The sequence below is a fragment of the Cherax quadricarinatus genome, chromosome 75 (assembly GCF_038502225.1).
Source record: "Cherax quadricarinatus isolate ZL_2023a chromosome 75, ASM3850222v1, whole genome shotgun sequence".
Classification (NCBI taxonomy): Eukaryota; Metazoa; Arthropoda; class Malacostraca; order Decapoda; family Parastacidae; genus Cherax; species Cherax quadricarinatus.
The window spans coordinates 397,501-417,763 of record NC_091366.1 but is presented as its reverse complement, the minus strand read 5'-3'; the positions used below and the strand labels follow the sequence as shown (position 1 = coordinate 417,763).

Below are 20,263 nucleotides of genomic sequence, written 5' to 3'. Positions count from 1 at the left end.
TTGTAACTATCAGGCTTTTGATCCCACTTTGTAACTATCATGCTTTTGATCCCACTTTGTAACTAATAGGCTTTTGATCCCACTTTGTAACTATCATGCTTTTGATCCCACTTTGTAGCTATCAGGCTTTTGATCCCACTTTGTAGCTATCAGGCTTTTGATCCCACTTTGTAACTATCACACAAAATATATTAGCAGCACATTGCTAGTATATCCAACTTTGCTAAACAAAAAAGTGTAAGGAGGTTATATTGAGTGTAGGAAGGTGGGGAGCCTCAGTTATCAGACACTGACAGCTACAGTACACCTGATACTTCCCACAACTGCGCTATCATTATCGTAAGTTTATTCAGGTATACACAAATACAGTTACATAGATAATCATACATAGCAGTATATGTGTAGAGAACCTGGGATAACCCAAAACAGTGAATTATTTTTTCAAGTTATTTAAAATAATTAACATTTTGTTATGTTAAGAGTTGACAACTAAATTCAACTTCATAACTTCATCTTAATTATCAAAATATTACGTGTTAGGAAATTATATATGGAATTAAAAATTTAGAAATGGTATTTTTGAAATAATTAAACTGGTACCTATGAGTTAAAAATAACTAATACCACTGGGTTATTTAACTACCGAGGTTAATACTCTTGTATTTTCATGGGTTATTAATCTTATTATACCTCCGAGGATAATAATCCTGGGTTAACCCACTGGGGTTAATAATCTTGGGTCATCATGGGTTATTAACCTTCTGGGTTTAATAACTTTGGGTTATCTTGCAGTAGCGGCGCCAGAAGTGGGGAGGGGGGTTCCTGGAAGGTGTTCCAGGGGTCAATGCCCCCTCAGCCCGGTCCATGACCAGGCCTTGCTTATAATAATCTTTAGTTGTACAAGTACATCTAGAAGATATACAGACCACAGTTGACATCAATGACATACTACTATATAGAAAGCCACTTGTTATGCTGAGCATTTCCCGCAAATTAGGTCAGTTTTGTCCCCAGGATGCGACCCACACTAGTGGACTAACCCAGGTACCTATTTTACTACTAGGTGAAAATGGATAGCAGGTGTAAGGTGACTAACACCCAGGTACCTATTTTGCTGCTGGGTGAACATGGACAACAGGTGTCTTTAGGAAACACGTCCTAATGTGTACACCCGTACCGGGGATCGAACCACTGACCTCACTGTGTGACCTGAGTGCGCTACCAATCAAGCTAAGGGACACCTTGGGAGACTTCAGCTCTCGCCCCAAAATTCCCTCAGCCTCTCAATAAAAATTGTAATAATAATAATAATGTTCTTGGGCCCCCTACCAACAAGAGAGAAACCCAAATAACCCGCACATAAAAGAGAGAAGCTTACGACAACGTTTCGTTTCGGACCATTGACTTTGTCAATGGTCCAAGTCGGACCGAAACTTCGTCGTAAGCTTCTCTCTTTTATGTGCGGGTTATTTGTGTATCGTTCCTGTCACGGTATTGTGCCTTTTTTGTTATTTAAGAGAGAAACCCATCAGCCTCCCCCCCTCCGCCCCTCTTTCATTCTGGATTAACTGTGGGGTTGAAAACCTCGGGTTATCCGGGGTTAAAAACCTTGGATTATCCGGGGTTAACAGTCCTGGAATATCCTAGGTTATTAACCCTCTAGATACGATCGAAGGAAAGGGATAAGTCCAGGGAACAGGACAAGCGTTTCCTGATGCGAGTCTTAGTCATATGACCCACAGCTGGAGCTTTTGGTCATCTGACCGAGACCTTCCACTGGCTTACCCCTCCTTTAAAAATCATGGTTATGATAATAACTATTATTAATTAATTACCTACTCTAGTTCCCTGGATCAAGAGTCCCTTACCAGGAAATACAGTGTACTTTAAAGACAAGAACGTGAAGTTATATAATATTTCCCGAAAGCATATAGAAGGTATAGATATATAGAAGAGTGATAGCTTAGGTAGATTATCCTAGGATAAAACAACAAAGCCAGACAAAAGAAATAATTAACTTTGTTACTAAGACAATTGTAATCGTTCTAAAATTGCGTAAAACTGTACCTAAATTTACTGGCCACATATATGTGGGTTCAGTGACCACATATATGTGGGTTCAGTGACCACACATATGTGGGTTCAGTGACCACATATATGTGGGTTCAGTGACCACACATATGTGGGTTCAGTGACCACATATATGTGGGTTCAGTGACCACACATATGTGGGTTCAGTGACCACACATATGTGGGTTCAGTGACCACATATATGTGGGTTCAGTGACCACACATATGTGGGTTCAGTGACCACATATATGTGGGTTCAATGACCACATATATGTGGGTTCAGTGACCACACATATGTGGGTTCAGTGACCACACATATGTGGGTTCAGTGACCACATATATGTGGGTTCAGTGACCACACATATGTGGGTTCAGTGACCACACATATGTGGGTTCAGTGACCACACATATGTGGGTTCAGTGACCACACATATGTGGGTTCAGTGACCACATATATGTGGGTTCAGCAGCCACATATATTGGGTTCAGTGACCACACATATGTGGGTTTGACCACATATATGTGGGTTCAGTGACCACACATATGTGGGTTTGACCACATATATGTGGGTTCAGTGACCACACATATGTGGGTTTGACCACATATATGTGGGTTCAGTGACCACACATATGTGGGTTTGACCACATATATGTGGGTTCAGTGACCACATATATGTGGGTTCAGTGACCACATATATGTGGGTTCAGTGACCACACATATGTGGGTTTGACCATATATATGTGGGTTCAGTGACCACATATATGTGGGTTCAGTGACCACATATATGTGGGTTCAGTGACCACATATATGTGGGTTCAGTGACCACATATATGTGGGTTCAGTGACCACATATATGTGGGTTCAGTGACCACATATATGTGGGTTCAGTGACCACATATATGTGGGTTCAGTGACCACATATATGTGGGTTCAGTGACCACATATATGTGGGTTCAGTGACCACATATATGTGGGTTCAGTGACCACACATATGTGGGTTCAGTGCTATCATGATGATAAAGAGTAAGACGAGCATGTGTTGACATGAGAGGTGTATGTTTGGAATTGTGTGAGGGCAACACAAGTGACAACACAACACAAGAGGTGACAACACAAGAAGTGACAACACAACACAAGAGGTGTCAACACAAGAGGTGACAGCACAATACAAGAGGTGTCAACACAAGAGGTGACAACACAACACAAGAGGTGTCAACACAAGAGGTGACAACACAACACAAGAGGTGTCAACACAAGAGGTGTCAACACAAGAGGTGACAACACAACACAAGAGGTGTCAACACAAGAGGTGACAGCACAACACAAGAGGTGATAGCACAGCACAAGACCTGCCATCTCTAGTTTGTATTAGTTGTATGTCGGGACGACATACGTTAGCGTCGCCGAGCTCTCAGTAGTAGTACCAGTTCCTAGTAACCAGTTACCAGTAACCAGTGTACCAGTAGATGACTCACTACCAACCGTCTCTGCGTGAATCACTGACTGTATCATATTGCTGCTGACCATAGCAGGATTTCAAACACCCCCTCACATAGGCACTGTGGGTCAGTTAGACTTACGATAGAGGCAGGACGGCGGTTGGTGCCTTCACACACATTCCGTTATATTATACGTACTACCAGCCTACGTGAGTATTTTTACCCTATCCACGTTTTCGAAACCCACATGACAACAGTACAACACAAAAGGTGACTTTACAGAGTAAAGTCCGAGGCAGCTACGGTAAAAAGCTCTGTTCCACAAGGCACAGTACTAGCTCCCATCTTGTTCCTCATCCTCATATCCGACATAGACAAGGATGTCAGCCACAGCACCGTGTCTTCCTTTGCAGATGACACCCGAATCTGCATGACAGTGTCTTCCATTGCAGACACTGCAAGGCTCCAGGCGGACATCAACCAAATTTTTCAGTGGGCTGCAGAAAACAATATGAAGTTCAACGATGAGAAATTTCAATTACTCAGATATGGTAAACATGAGGAAATTAAATCTTCATCAGAGTACAAAACAAATTCTGGCCACAAAATAGAGCGAAACACCAGCGTCAAAGACCTGGGAGTGATTATGTCGGAGGATCTCACCTTCAAGGACCATAACATTGTATCAATCGCATCTGCTAGAAAAATGACAGGATGGATAATGAGAACCTTCAAAACTAGGGAGGCCAAGCCCATGATGACACTCTTCAGGTCACTTGTTCTATCTAGGCTGGAATATTGCTGCACTCTAACAGCACCTTTCAAGGCAGGTGAAATTGCCGACCTAGAAAATGTACAGAGAACTTTCACGGCGCGCATAACGGAGATAAAACACCTCAATTACTGGGAGCGCTTGAGGTTTCTAAACCTGTATTCCCTGGAACGCAGGAGGGAGAGATACATGATTATATACACCTGGAAAATCCTAGAGGGACTAGTACCGAACTTGCACACGAAAATCACTCACTACGAAAGCAAAAGACTTGGCAGACGATGCACCATCCCCCCAATGAAAAGCAGGGGTGTCACTAGCACGTTAAGAGACCATACAATAAGTGTCAGGGGCCCGAGACTGTTCAACTGCCTCCCAGCACACATAAGGGGGATTACCAACTGACCCCTGGCAGTCTTCAAGCTGGCACTGGACAAGCACCTAAAGTCAGTTCCTGATCAGCCGGGCTGTGGCTCGTACGTTGGTTTGCGTGCAGCCAGCAGCAACAGCCTGGTTGATCAGGCGCTGATCCACCAGGAGGCCTGGTCACAGACCGGGCTGCGGGGGCGTTGACCCCCGAAACTCTCTCCAGGTAAACAACACAAGAGGTGACAGCACAACACAAGAGGTGACAGCACAACACAAGAGGTGACAGCACAACACAAGAGGTGACAGCACAACACAAGAGGTGACAGCACAACACAAGAGGTGACAGCACAACAGAAGTGGTGACAGCACAACACAAGAGGTGACAACACAACACAAGAGGTGACAGCACAACACAAGAGGTGACAGCACAACACAAAAGGTGACAGCACAACACAAGAGGTGACAGCACAACACAAAAGGTGACAGCACAACACAAGAGGTGACAGCACAACAGAAGTGGTGACAGCACAACAGAAGTGGTGACAGCACAACACAAGAGATGACAGCACAACACATGAGGTGACAGCACAAGAGGTGACAGCACAACACAAGAGGTGACAGCACAACACAAGAGGTGACAGCACAACACAAGAGGGGACAGCACAACACAAGAGGTGACAGCACAAGAGGTGACAGCACAACACAAGAGGTGACAGCACAACACAAGAGGTGACAGCACAACACAAGAGGTGACAGCACAACACAAGAGGTGACAGCACAACAGAAGTGGTGACAGCACAACACAAGAGGGGACAGCACAACACAAGAGGTGACAGCACAACACAAGAGGTGACAGCACAACACAAGAGGTGACAGCACAACACAAGAGGTGACAGCACAACACAAGAGGTGACAGCACAACACAAGAGGTGACAGCACAACACAAGAGGTGACAGCACAACAGAAGTGGTGACAGCACAACACAAGAGGGGACAGCACAACACAAGAGGTGACAGCACAACACAAGAGGTGACAGCACAACACAAGAGGTGACAGCACAAGAGGTGACAGCACAACACAAGAGGTGACAGTACAACACAAGAGGTGACAGCACAAGAGGTGACAGCACAAGAGGTGACAGCACAACACAAGAGGTGACAGCACAAGAGGTGACAGCACAAGAGGTGACAGCACAAGAGGTGACAGCACAACACAAGAGGTGACAGCACAACACAAGAGGTGACAGCACAACACAAGAGGTGACAGCACAACACAAGAGGTAACAACACAACACAAGAGGTGACAGCACAACACAAGAGGTGACAGCACAACACAAGAGGTAACAACACAACACAAGAGGTGACAGCACAACACAAGAGGTAACAACACAACACAAGAGGTGACAGCACAACACAAGAGGTGACAGCACAACACAAGAGGTAACAACACAACACAAGAGGTGACAGCACAACACAAGAGGTAACAACACAACACAAGAGGTGACAGCACAACACAAGAGGTGACAGCACAACACAAGAGGTGACAGCACAACACAAGAGGTAACAACACAACACAAGAGGTGACAGCACAACACAAGAGGTGACAGCACAACACAAGAGGTAACAACACAACACAAGAGGTAACAACACAACACAAGAGGTGACAACACAACACAAGAGGTGAAAACATAACACAAAAAGTGACAACAATGGAAATAAGTCACTTTGTCTAACATTTTGTGGTTATCCTGGTGGGAAATATACACATTATTGTACTTATATGTTCACCTGTACCTAAATCAACTTACTAACACAACACAAGAGGTGACAACACAAGTGACAACACTATAACTTCAGTAGGTAAAATATATAAACTCTGAAATAGTATTTATAGCAAGGTAAGAAAGGAACTTAGCTTTTCCTTGACCCATGGTAATATATAAGTTTATTTAGGCACAGGTACACATCAGTACAAATATTATATAAGAACGTAAGAAAGAAGGAACACTGCAGCAGGCCTACTGGCCCATACGAGGCAAGTCCAAGTCTCCTACCGGCTTAAGCCAATGCCCCAACCTAGTCAGGTCAGGTCACATTCACTATATATAACGTTAATTAACCAGGATAACCAAAAAAATTCAAATTGACTTTAGCTTCAGCATCACTGGTATATCTTACTCTTGAGCTCTCTGGAGGCTGGTACTGATGGTACATTGCTCAGTCTTAAACTCTTCTCCCCCTTCTTCTTCTTCTCCTTCTCCTCCTCCTTCTTCTTCTTCTTCTTCTTCTTCTTCAGGAGACATAAACTTGGCTGAGAACTTCAAAACTTAAACTGAAATCGCCTCCATTTTTTCCCTCTAAATTTATTTCGGTTTTGTGAGCAGCCGGTCACTTGCTCTGGTAGGGTCGGATGCTAATATTCAAATTCAAAATAAAAAAAAAATTGCGTAGTATACAAAGTACAGTATAGTTTACATGTAGTAAAATATTGTTCACCACAAAGCCAATAAATTATATCATTCTGAAATAATCTTAATCTTAGTAAGTTTATTAACCCTTGTGGGTTTAGCTCTTAGGTATAATAATTTTAGTTGATTATTACAATGGTCTTTGTTATATATATGTAAATTACCCAGGATAAACTCAATCAAAAAAGTCAGACTCAGTGATTTACAAAAAATCTAATCTAAATCATTAGGGTCTTGTATTACATAACTGTTTGATACAGTTAAACTCAATTATCATTGACATTTACAGCAAATTACTTATTGTAAATTAGTTACAGACAAATAACTAGTACTAAAATTAAAAATATATATAATAATATTTGAGGATTCCAGTGGAAATAAATCACCTTGTCTTGTTTTGGGTTATCCTAGGTAATTTACACTATAATTATTTTGTTGGTGATCCTAGGTAATTTACACTATACTATATAATTACTTTGGGGGTGATCCTAGGTAATTTACACTATACTATATAATTACTTTGGGGGTGATCCTAGGTAATTTACACTATAATTGTTTTGGGGGCTATTATTATTATAATCAAAAAGAAGCGCTAAACCACAAGGGCTATACAGCTTTTTGGGGGTTATCCTTGGTAATTTACGCTATAATTATTTTAGGGGTTATCCTAGGTAATTTACACTATACTATATAATTACATTGGGGGTGATCCTAGGTAATTTACACTGTGTATACATACACTATGTATAATCATTTGTCTTTTTTGAGTTATCCTAGGCAATTTAAAGTGTGATAATTTGCCTTGTGTTGGGTTATCCTAGATAATTTACACTGTGTGATAAGTGTACCTGTGGATAAATAAACTTATTAAAAAAAGTAATTTAAATAAATGGTTCTTTCATATATTTAAGAATGTAACATTATTTCTTTTTTCATTTCTAAGCAAATTTCTGCAACACTTACTGCAAAGACTAAGATACCATGTATCCCATGAGCCTTCAGATTATTGTATGCTAGTGGCTAGTATATGCTAGTGGTTAGTGCATGCTAGTGGCTAGTATATGTTAGTGGCTAGTGTATGCTAGTTGCTAGTATATGTTAGTGGCTAGTGTATGCTAGTGGCTAGTATATGTTAGTGGTTAGTGTATGATAGTGGTTAGTGTATGATAGTGGTTAGTGTATGCTAGTGGTCAGTGTATGCTAGTGGCTAGTGTATGCTAGTGGTTAGTGTATGATAGTGGCTAGTGTATGCTAGTGGTTAGTGTATGCTAGTGGTTAGTGTATGCTAGTGGCTAGTATATGCTAGTGGTTAGTGTATGCTAGTGGCTAATATATGCTAGTGGTTAGTGTATGATAGTGGCTGGTGTATGCTAGTGGTTAGTGTATGCTAGTGGTTAGTGTATGCTAGTGGCTAGTGTATGCTAGTGGTTAGTGTATGCTAGTGGTCAGTGTATGCTAGTGGCTAGTGTATGCTAGTGGTTAGTGTATGCTAATGGTTAGTGTATGCTAGTGGCTGGTATATACTAGTGGTTAGTGTGTGCTAGTGGCTAGTGTATGCTAATGGTTAGTGTATGCTAGTGGTCAGTGTATGCTAGTGGTTAGTGTATGCTAGTGGCTAGTATATGCTAGTGGTTAGTGTATGCTAGTGGCTAGTGTATGCTAGTGGTTAGTGTATTCTAGTGACTAGTGTGATAGCGGCTAGTGTAAGCTAGTGGTTAGTGTATGCTAGTGGCTAGTGTATGGTAGTGGTTAGTGTATGCTAGTGGCTAGTGTGATAGTGGCTAGTGTAAGCTAATGGTTAGTGTATGCTAGTGGCTAGTGTATGCTAGTGGTTAGTGTATGCTAGTGGCTAGTATATGCTAGTGGTTAGTGTATGCTAGTGGCTAGTGTATGCTAGTGGTTAGTGTATGCTAGTGACTAGTGTGATAGTGGCTAGTGTAAGCTAGTGGTTAGTGTATGCTAGTGGCTAGTGTATGGTAGTGGTTAGTGTATGCTAGTGGCTAGTGTATGCTAGTGGTTAGTGTATGCTAGTGGTTAGTGTATGCTAGTGGCTAGTATATGCTAGTGGTTAGTGTATGCTAGTGGCTAGTGTATGCTGGTGGTTAGTGTATGCCAGTGACTAGTGCATGAGAGTGGCTAGTGTAAGCTAGTGGTTAGTGTATGCTAGTGGCTAGTGTATGGTAGTGGTTGGCGTATGCTAGTGGCTAGTGTATGCTAGTGGTTAGTGTATGCTAGTGGTTAGTGTATGCTAGTGGCTAGTGTATGCTAGTGGTTAGTGTATGCTAGTGACTAGTGTATGATAGTGGCTAGTGTAAGCTAGTGGTTAGTGTATGCTAGTGGTTAGTGTATGCTAGTGGTCAGTATATGCTAGTGGCTAGTGTATGCTAGTGGTTAGTGTATGCTAGTGGCTAATATATGTTAGTGGTTAGTGTATGCTAGTGGCTAGTGTATGCTAGTGGTTAGTGTATGCTAGTGGCTAGGATATGCTAGTGGTTAGTGTATGCTAGTGGCTAGTGTATGCTAGTGGCTAGTGTATGCTAGTGACTAGTGTATGACAGTGGCTAGTGTAAGCTAGTGGTTAGTGTATGCTAGTGGCTAGTGTATGGTAGTGGTTAGTGTATGCTAGTGGCTAGTGTATGCTAGTGGTTAGTGTATGCTAGTGGTTAGTGTATGCTAGTGGCTAGTGTATGCTAGTGGTTAGTGTATGCTAGTGACTAGTGTATGATAGTGGCTAGTGTAAGCTAGTGGTTAGTGTATGCTAGTGGCTAGTATATGCTAGTGGTTAGTGTATGCTAGTGGCTAGTGTATGCTAGTGGTTAGTGAATGCTAGTGGCTAGTGTATGCTAGTGGCTAGTGTATGATAGTGGTTAGTGTATGATAGTGGTTAGTGCATGCTAGTGGTTAGTGTATGATAGTGGTTAGTGTATGATAGTGGTTAGTGTATGCTAGAGGTTAGTGTATGCTAGTGGTTAGTGTATGCTAGTGGCTAGTGTATGCTAGTGGTTAGTGTATGCTAGTGACTAGTGTATGATAGTGGCTAGTGTAAGCTAGTGGTTAGTGTATGCTAGTGGCTAGTATATGCTAGTGGTTAGTGTATGCTAGTGGTTAGTGTATGCTAGTGGTTAGTGAATGCTAGTGGCTAGTGTATGCTAGTGGCTAGTGTATGATAGTGGTTAGTGTATGATAGTGGTTAGTGCATGCTAGTGGTTAGTGTATGATAGTGGTTAGTGTATGATAGTGGTTAGTGTATGCTAGTAGTTAGTGTATGCTAGTGGCTACCGTATGAGTACCTAGTGTATGCTAGTGACAAGTGTATCTTAGTACCTAGTGTATGCTAGTGATTAATGTATCCGAGTGACTAGTGTATGCTAGAGGCTAGTGTATGCTAGTGACTAATGTATCCGAGTGCCTAATGTATGCTAGTAACTAATGTATCCGAGTGACTAGTGTATGCTAGAGGCTAGTGTATCCTAGTGACTAGTGTATGTAGTGGCTAGTGTATGCTGGTGGCTAGTGTATAGTGACTAGTGTATGCTAGCCACTAGTGTATCCTAGTGACTAGTGTCTGCTAGTGGCTAGTGTATCCCAATGACTAGTGTATACTAGTGGCTAGTGTATGCTAGTGGCTAGTGTATGCTAGTGGCTAGTGTATACTAGTGGCTAGTGTATACTAGTGGCTAGTGTATACTAGTGGCTAGTGTATGCTAGTGGATAGTGTATACTAGTGGCTAGTGCATGCTAGTGGCTAGTGTATACTTGTGGCTAGTAATTATTGTATACTAGTGGCTTTCTTTTGCGCTTAATATTTTATTAAATGTAAACTACATTTTATATACCTCCAGAAAAGAAATAAATTGTATTGTGTTGTACTGAATTGTATTGAAATGTATGTAATTGTATTGTATTGTATTGTATTGTATATTTGAGCTGTGAGTGTAGCCTTGAGCCGTGAGGAACCTTAACATCCTCAACAACAACAAAGAAGGTATCTATAATGTTAATATTATACACGTAGATGGTGAGAGTAAAGTGAGGTAGGAGATGGTGAGAGTAATGTGAGGGAGGAGATGGTGAGAGTAATGTGAGGGAGGAGATGGTGAGAGTAAAGTGAGGGAGGAGATGGTGAGAGTAAAGTGAGGGAGGAGATGGTGAGAGTAAAGTGAGGGAGGAGATGGTGAGAGTAAAGTGAGGGAGATGGTGAGAGTAAAGTGAGGGAGGAGATGGTGAGAGTAAAGTGAGGGAGATGGTGAGAGTAAAGTGAGGGAGGAGATGGTGAGAGTAAAGTGAGGGAGGAGAGATGGTGAGAGTAAAGTGAGGGAGGAGATGGTGAGAGTAAAGTGAGGGAGGAGAGGAGATGGTGAGAGTAAAGTGAGGGAGGAGATGGTGAGAGTAAAGTGAGGGAGGAGATGGTGAGAGTAAAGTGAGGGAGGAGATGGTGAGAGTAAAGTGAGGGAGGAGATGGTGAGAGTAAAGTGAGGGAGGAGATGGTGAGAGTAAAGTGAGGGAGATGGTGAGAGTAAAGTGAGGGAGGAGAGATGGTGAGAGTAAAGTGAGGGAGGAGAGATGGTGAGAGTAAAGTGAGGGAGGAGATGGTGAGAGTAAAGTGAGGGAGGAGATGGTGAGAGTAAAGTGAGGGAGGAGATGGTGAGAGTAAAGTGAGGGAGATGGTGAGAGTAAAATGAGGGAGGAGAGATGGTGAGAGTAAAGTGAGGGAGAGAGATGGTGAGTAAAGTGAGGGAGGAGATGGTGAGAGTAAAGTGAGGGAGGAGAGGAGATGGTGAGAGTAAAGTGAGGGAGGAGATGGTGAGAGTAAAGTGAGGGAGGCGATGGTGAGAGTAAAGTGAGGGAGGAGATGGTGAGAGTAAAGTGAGGGAGGAGATGGTGAGAGTAAAGTGAGGGAGGAGATGGTGAGAGTAAAGTGAGGGAGGAGATGGTGTGAGTAAAGTGAGGGAGGAGATGGTGAGAGTAAAGTGAGGGAGAGAGATGGTGAGTAAAGTGAGGGAGGAGATGGTGAGAGTAAAGTGAGGAAGATGGTGAGAGTAAAGTGAGGGAGGAGAGATGGTGAGAGTAAAGTGAGGGAGATAGTGAGAGTAAAGTGAGGGAGGAGATGGTGAGAGTAAAGTGAGGGAGGAGATGGTGAGAGTAAAGTGAGGGAGGAGATGGTGAGAATAAAGTGAGGGAGAGGAGATGGTGAGAGTAAAGTGAGGGAGGAGATGGTGAGAGTAAAGTGAGGGAGGAGATGGTGAGAGTAAAGTGAGGGAGGAGATGGTGAGAGTAAAGTGAGGGAGGAGATGGTGAGAGTAAAGTGAGGGAGGAGATGGTGAGAGTAAAGTGAGGGAGATGGTGAGAGTAAAGTGAGGGAGGAGAGATGGTGAGAGTAAAGTGAGGGAGGAGATGGTGAGAGTAAAGTGAGGAAGGAGAGGAGATGGTGAGAGTAAAGTGAGGGAGGAGATGGTGAGAGTAAAGTGAGGGAGGAGATGGTGAGAATAAAGTGAGGGAGGAGATGGTGAGAGTAAAGTGAGGGAGGAGATGGTGAGAGTAAAGTGAGGGAGGAGATGGTGAGAGTAAAGTGAGGGAGGAGATGGTGAGAGTAAAGTGAGGGAGGAGATGGTGAGATCAAAGTGAGGGAGAGAGATGGTGAGAGTAAAGTGAGGGAGGAGATGGTGAGAGTAAAGTGAGGGAGATGGTGAGAGTAAAGTGAGGGAGGAGAGATGGTGAGAGTAAAGTGAGGGAGGAGATGGTGAGAGTAAAGTGAGGGAGGAGATGGTGAGAGTAAAGTGAGGGAGGAGATGGTGAGAGTAAAGTGAGGGAGGAGATGGTGAGAGTAAAGTGAGGTAGGAGATGGTGAGAGTAAAGTGAGGGAGGAGATGGTGAGAGTAAAGTGAGGGAGGAGATGGTGAGAGTAAAGTGAGGGAGATGGTGAGAGTAAAGTAAGGGAGGAGAGATGGTGAGAGTAAAGTGAGGGAGGAGATGGTGAGAGTAAAGTGAGGGAGGAGATGGTGAGAGTAAAGTGAGGGAGGAGATGCTGAGAGTAAAGTGAGGGAGGAGATGGTGAGAGTAAAGTGAGGGAGATGGTGAGAGTAAAGTGAGGGAGGAGATGGTGAGAATAAAGTGAGGGAGAAGATGGTGAGAGTAAAGTGAGGGAGGAGATGGTGAGAGTAAAGTGAGGGAGATGGTGAGAGTAAAGTGAGGAAGGAGATGGTGAGAGTAAAGTGAGGGAGGAGATGGTGAGAGTAAAGTAAGGGAGGAGATGGTGAGAGTAAAGTGAGGGAGGAGATGGTGAGAGTAAAGTGAGGGAGATGGTGAGAGTAAAGTGAGGGAGGAGATGGTGAGAGTAAAGTGAGGGAGAAGATGGTGAGAGTAAAGTGAGGGAGGAGATGGTGAGAGTAAAGTGAGGGAGATGGTGAGAGTAAAGTGAGGGAGGAGATGGTGAGAGTAAAGTGAGGGAGGAGATGGTGAGAGTAAAGTGAGGGAGGAGATGGTGAGAGTAAAGTGAGGGAGGAGATGGTGAGAGTAAAGTGAGGGAGATGGTGAGAGTAAAGTAAGGGAGGAGAGATGGTGAGAGTAAAGTGAGGGAGGAGATGGTGAGAGTAAAGTGAGGGAGATGGTGAGAGTAAAGTGAGGGAGGAGATGGTGAGAGTAAAGTGAGGGAGGAGATGGTGAGAGTAAAGTGAGGGAGGAGATGGTGAGAGTAAAGTGAGGGAGGAGATGGTGAGAGTAAAGTGAGGGAGATGGTGAGAGTAAAGTAAGGGAGGAGAGATGGTGAGAGTAAAGTGAGGGAGGAGATGGTGAGAGTAAAGTGAGGGAGGAGATGGTGAGAGTAAAGTGAGGGAGATGGTGAGAGTAAAGTAAGGGAGGAGAGATGGTGAGAGTAAAGTGAGGGAGGAGATGGTGAGAGTAAAGTGAGGGAGATGGTGAGAATAAAGTGAGGGAGGAGAGATGGTGAGAGTAAAGTGAGGGAGGAGAGATGGTGAGAGTAAAGTGAGGCAGGAGATGGTGAGAGTAAAGTGAGGGAGGAGAGATGGTGAGAGTAAAGTGAGGGAGGAGAGATGGTGAGAGTAAAGTGAGGGAGATGGTGAGAGTAAAGTGAGGGAGGAGAGGAGATGGTGAGAGTAAAGTGAGGGAGGAGATGGTGAGAGTAAAGTGAGGGAGGAGATGGTGAGAGTAAAGTGAGGGAGGAGATGGTGAGAGTAAAGTGAGGGAGGAGATGGTGAGAGTAAAGTGAGGGAGGAGATGGTGAGAGTAAAGTGAGGGAGGAGATGGTGAGAGTAAAGTGAGGGAGATGGTGAGAGTAAAGTGAGGGAGGAGAGATGGTGAGAGTAAAGTGAGGGAGGAGATGGTGAGAGTAAAGTGAGGGAGGAGAGATGGTGAGAGTAAAGTGAGGGAGGAGATGGTGAGAGTAAAGTGAGGGAGGAGATGGTGAGAGAAAAGTGAGGGAGGAGATGGTGAGAGTAAAGTGAGGGAGGAGATGGTGAGAGTAAAGTGAGGGAGGAGATGGTGAGAGTAAAGTGAGGGAGGAGATGGTGAGAGTAAAGTGAGGGAGATGGTGAGAGTAAAGTGAGGGAGGAGAAATGGTGAGAGTAAAGTGAGGGAGGAGATATGGTGAGAGTAAAGTGAGGGAGGAGATGGTGAGAGTAAAGTGAGGGAGGAGAGGAGATGGTGAGAGTAAAGTGAGGGAGGAGATGGTGAGAGTAAAGTGAGGGAGGAGATGGTGAGAGTAAAGTGAGGGAGGAGATGGTGAGAGTAAAGTGAGGGAGGAGATGGTGAGAGTAAAGTGAGGGAGGAGATGGTGAGAGCAAAGTGAGGGAGGAGATGGTGTGAGTAAAGTGAGGGAGGAGATGGTGAGAGTAAAGTGAGGGAGAGAGATGGTGAGTAAAGTGAGGGAGGAGATGGTGAGAGTAAAGTGAGGGAGATGGTGAGAGTAAAGTGAGGGAGATGGTGAGAGTAAAGTGAGGGAGGAGAGATGGTGAGAGTAAAGTGAGGGAGATAGTGAGAGTAAAGTGAGGGAGGAGATGGTGAGAGCAAAGTGAGGGAGGAGATGGTGAGAGTAAAGTGAGGGAGGAGATGGTGAGAGTAAAGTGAGGGAGAGGAGATGGTGAGAGTAAAGTGAGGGAGGAGATGGTGAGAGTAAAGTGAGGGAGGAGATGGTGAGAGTAAAGTGAGGGAGGAGATGGTGAGAGTAAAGTGAGGGAGGAGATGGTGAGAGTAAAGTGAGGGAGATGGTGAGAGTAAAGTGAGGGAGGAGAGATGGTGAGAGTAAAGTGAGGGAGGAGAGATGGTGAGAGTAAAGTGAGGGAGGAGATGGTGAGAGTAAAGTGAGGGAGGAGAGGAGATGGTGAGAGTAAAGTGAGGGAGGAGATGGTGAGAGTAAAGTGAGGGAGGAGATGGTGAGAGTAAAGTGAGGGAGGAGATGGTGAGAGTAAAGTGAGGGAGGAGATGGTGAGAGTAAAGTGAGGGAGGAGATGGTGAGAGTAAAGTGAGGGAGGAGATGGTGAGAGTAAAGTGAGGGAGGAGATGGTGAGAGCAAAGTGAGGGAGAGAGATGGTGAGAGTAAAATGAGGGAGGAGATGGTGAGAGTAAAGTGAGGGAGATGGTGAGAGTAAAGTGAGGGAGGAGAGATGGTGAGAGTAAAGTGAGGGAGGAGATGGTGAGAGTAAAGTGAGGGAGGAGATGGTGAGAGTAAAGTGAGGGAGGAGATGGTGAGAGTAAAGTGAGGGAGGTGATGGTGAGAGTAAAGTGAGGGAGATGGTGAGAGTAAAGTGAGGGAGGAGATGGTGAGAGTAAAGTGAGGGAGGAGATGGTGAGAGTAAAGTGAGGGAGATTGTGAGAGTAAAGTGAGGGAGGAGAGATGGTGAGAGTAAAGTGAGGGAGGAGATGGTGAGAGTAAAGTGAGGGAGGAGATGGTGAGAGTAAAGTGAGGGAGGAGATGGTGAGAGTAAAGTGAGGGAGGAGATGGTGAGAGTAAAGTGAGGGAGGAGATGGTGAGAGTAAAGTGAGGGAGGAGATGGTGAGAGTAAAGTGAGGGAGGAGATGGTGAGAGTAAAGTGAGGGAGGAGATGATGAGAGTAAAGTGAGGGAGAAGATGGTGAGAGTAAAGTGAGGGAGGAGAGGAGATGGTGAGAGTAAAGTGAGGGAGATGGTGAGAGTAAAGTGAGGGAGATGGTGAGAGTAAAGTGAGGGAGGAGAGATGGTGAGATTAAAGTGAGGGAGATAGTGAGAGTAAAGTGAGGGAGGAGATGGTGAGAGTAAAGTGAGGGAGATGGTGAGAGTAAAGTGAGGGAGAAGAGATGGTGAGAGTAAAGTGAGGGAGATGGTGAGAGTAAAGTGAGGGAGGAGAGATGGTGAGAGTAAATAACAAAAAAGGCACAATACCGTGACTGGAACGATACACAAATAACCCGCACATAGAAGAGAGCAGCTTAACGACGACGTTTCGGTCCGACTTGCTCTCCCTCTGTGCAGTGCTCCCCTGTCTTTATATTTGACTGGCTCCTCCTCCTTAGTTCCCCACTACTACCACTACTACCACGACCACCACCACCACCACCACCACCACCACCACCACCACCACTACCACCACCACTACCTCTTCCTGCCTATATATAGCCGTCCTGCTCCACTTCTGGTTAGTGTGACTTCGTAAATGGTCCAAGTCAGACCGAAACGTCGTCGTAAGCTCCTCTCTTCTATGTGCGGGTTGTTTGTGTATGGTGAGAGTAAAGTGAGGGAGGAGAGGAGATGGTGAGAGTAAAGTGAGGGAGGAGATGGTGAGAGTAAAGTGAGGGAGGAGATGGTGAGAGTAAAGTGAGGGAGGAGAGGAGATGGTGAGAGTAAAGTGAGGGAGGAGAGGAGATGGTGAGAGTAAAGTGAGGGAGGAGAGGAGATGGTGAGAGTAAAGTGAGGGAGGAGAGGAGATGGTGAGAGTAAAGTGAGGGAGGAGAGGAGATGGTGAGAGTAAAGTGAGGGAGGAGATGGTGAGAGTAAAGTGAGGGAGGAGAGGAGATGGTGAGAGTAAAGTGAGGGAGGAGAGGAGATGGTGAGAGTAAAGTGAGGGAGGAGAGGAGATGGTGAGAGTAAAGTGAGGGAGGAGAGGAGATGGTGAGAGTAAAGTGAGGGAGGAGAGGAGATGGTGAGAGTAAAGTGAGGGAGGAGAGGAGATGGTGAGAGTAAAGTGAGGGAGGAGAGGAGATGGTGAGAGTAGAGGGAGAAGAGGAGATGGTGAGAGTAAAGTGAGGGAGGAGAGATGGTGAGAGTAAAGTGAGGGAGGAGAGGAGATGGTGAGAGTAGAGGGAGAAGAGGAGATGGTGAGAGTAAAGTGAGGGAGGAGAGGAGATGGTGAGAGTAAAGTGAGGGAGGGGAGGAGATGGTGAGAGTAAAGTGAGGGAGGAGAGGAGATGGTGAGAGTAAAGTGAGGGAGGAGAGGAGATGGTGAGAGTAAAGTGAGGGAGGAGAGGAGATGGTGAGAGTAAAGTGAGGGAGGAGAGGAGATGGTGAGAGTAAAGTGAGGGAGGAGAGGAGATGGTGAGAGTAAAGTGAGGGAGGAGAGGAGATGGTGAGAGTAAAGTGAGGGAGGAGAGATGGTGAGAGAAAAGTGAGGGAGGAGAGGAGATGGTGAGAGTAAAGTGAGGGAGGAGAGATGGTGAGAGTAGAGGGAGAAGAGATGGTGAGAGTGAAGTGAGGTAGGAGAGATGGTGAGAGTAAAGTGAGGGAGGAGAGGAGATGGTGAGAGTAAAGTGAGGGAGGAAAGGAGATGGTGAGAGTAAAGTCAGTCCCTCACAACCATCATTCCCTCACAACCATCATTCCCTCACAACCATCATTCCCTCACAACCATCATTCCCTCACAACCATCATTCCCTCCTTACCATCATTCCCTCACAACCATCATTCCCTCACAACTATCATTCCCTCCTTACCATCATTCCCTCACAACCATCATTCCCTCACAACCATCATTCACTCACAACCATCATTCCCTCCTTACCATCATTCCCTCACAACCATCATTCCCTCACAACCATCATTCATTCACAACCATCATTCCCTCCTTACCATCATTCCCTCACAACCATCATTCCCTCACAACCATCATTCCCTCACAACCATCATTCCCTCACAACCGTCATTCCCTCAACCATCATTCCCTCACAACCATCATTCCCTCACAACTATCATTCCCTCACAACCATCATTCACTCACAACCATCATTCCCTCCTTACCATCATTCCCTCACAACCATCATTCCCTCACAACCATCATTCCCTCACAACCATCATTCCCTCACAACCATCATTCCCTCACAACCATCATTCCCTCACAACCATCATTCCCTCACAACCATCATTCACTCACAACCATCATTCCCTCACAACCACCATTCCCTCACAACCATCATTCCCTCACAACCATCATTCCCTCACAACCATCATTCCCTCACAACCATCATTCCCTCACAACCATCATTCCCTCACAACCATCATTCCCTCACAACCATCATTCCCTCACAACCATCATTCCCTCACAACCATCATTCCCTCACAACCATCATTCCCTCACAACCATCATTCCCTCACAACCATCATTCCCTCACAACCATCATTCCCTCACAACCATCATTCCCTCACAATCATCATTCCCTCACAACCATCATTCCCTCACAACCATCATTCCCTCACAACCATCATTCCCTCACAACCATCATTCCCTCACAACCATCATTCCCTCACAACCATCATTCCCTCACAACCACCATTCCCTCACAACCATCATTCACTCACAACCACCATTCCTTCACAACCATCATACCCTCACAACCACCCTTCTCTCACATCACCCATCTCCTCACACCATCCATCCCCTTCACATCACCCTCCCCTCACACCTCCCTCCCTGAATAACCATCAAGTACATCACTCCATCTAACTTTAAGCAAGGACTCTCAACATTTTCAGCTACAGTAATTTGTAAATTATAAATAGAATTTAAAAAACACTTAAATAACTCCAGTTCCAAGTTATTGTTCATTGTTTTACAATCGGCATTTACCCATAATTATTAATTAAGGTTGGTGGTAATAGTAAAAATTCTGAAATATAGACTGAAGTGAACTTAGCACTACTGGGTTTTGTGTGTGTGTTTTTGTTAAATATATCTGTGTGTTAGCTGATATAGAGAAAGAAAATTAATTATCTTTGAATTATTAATCCCAGATAGTTAATAGCCCAGGATAATCCAAGAAAGCCAAACAGTGTGATGTATTTCCCTTGGGGTCCTGAGCTCCTCTTACCATCATCTGACACTCACAACAGTTCGTTAACAGCATGGTGCCTATTTGTCACTAAGTGAATATGGGCAGCATGTATATGGAAATATACCTATACATCATGCCTCACCCCAGGGTTCATATCCGGGTCATTCTGTTAGTGAGTTATTTGCTCTACCGCAGAGCTACAAGACACCCAGTATTTTTTTTTTATTTCAATACACCGGCTGTCTGCCAAAGAGGCAGGGTGATCCAAAAAAGAAGACATACCTTATAAAGTTTTCCTTCTTTTTTTGCATTCAGTAATTATACAGGAGAAGGGATTACTAGTCCCATCCTCCGGCATTTTAGTCGCCTCTTATGACATGCATGGATTATGGAGGAAGAATTCTTCTTTCCATGGAGACCCCCAATGTACAAGTAATTATTTCAGTACACTACTTAGCATTATTATGATCTATTGGTTTACTTAATGGTGCCACTGATTACTGATCTAGCATTGACCAGTAGGTCTGCTGCAGTCCTCCATTATTCTTGTCTTCTTATCCTTCAACATTCTTATTTTATTAATCACCAGATACTGGTGAAGAACTGTTGGTCCAGAGAATTAGAAATATCCTTCTAATTCTCTTAAATCCTAATTACTTCTCATTCTTCAGGTATTATATGACCTCTACAGATTCACCACTTTCCCATAGATATAATAGAAATAATAATAATAAAGCAAGGCCATGATATTACTGTATAAGAGGTGTTACAGCTCTTAAAAGTACTGTAATTAGAATTATTATTGTTTTATAGTACATTCTGCATTGTACTGTACTGTACTCATAGGCAAATATGTAAAAGTGAAGTACTATGATGATTACTAAATATAAAAAGA

General features: G+C 44.2%; 1 protein-coding gene across 6 annotated transcripts in view; it reads left to right on the top strand.

Moving 5' to 3' along the window:
* The first annotated feature begins 311 nt into the window (after positions 1–311).
* Positions 312–20,263, top strand: part of LOC128691865 (carnosine N-methyltransferase) — a 55,009-nt gene continuing 35,057 nt past the window's right edge. Inside the window, exon 1 of one of the 6 annotated variants that reach the window (XM_053780806.2) lies at positions 312–339. Coding sequence is in view for 3 of the 6 variants with exons in the window: in XM_070100859.1 (XP_069956960.1) it covers positions 19,466–19,540 (75 nt within the window). In the remaining 3 variants the exon portion in view is untranslated. Of the gene's footprint in view, positions 340–11,038; positions 11,136–16,735; positions 16,828–19,450; positions 19,541–20,263 lie in introns of those variants that run through there. The other 5 variants (XM_053780804.2, XM_053780798.2, XM_070100861.1 and 2 more) reach the window with 5 other exon arrangements.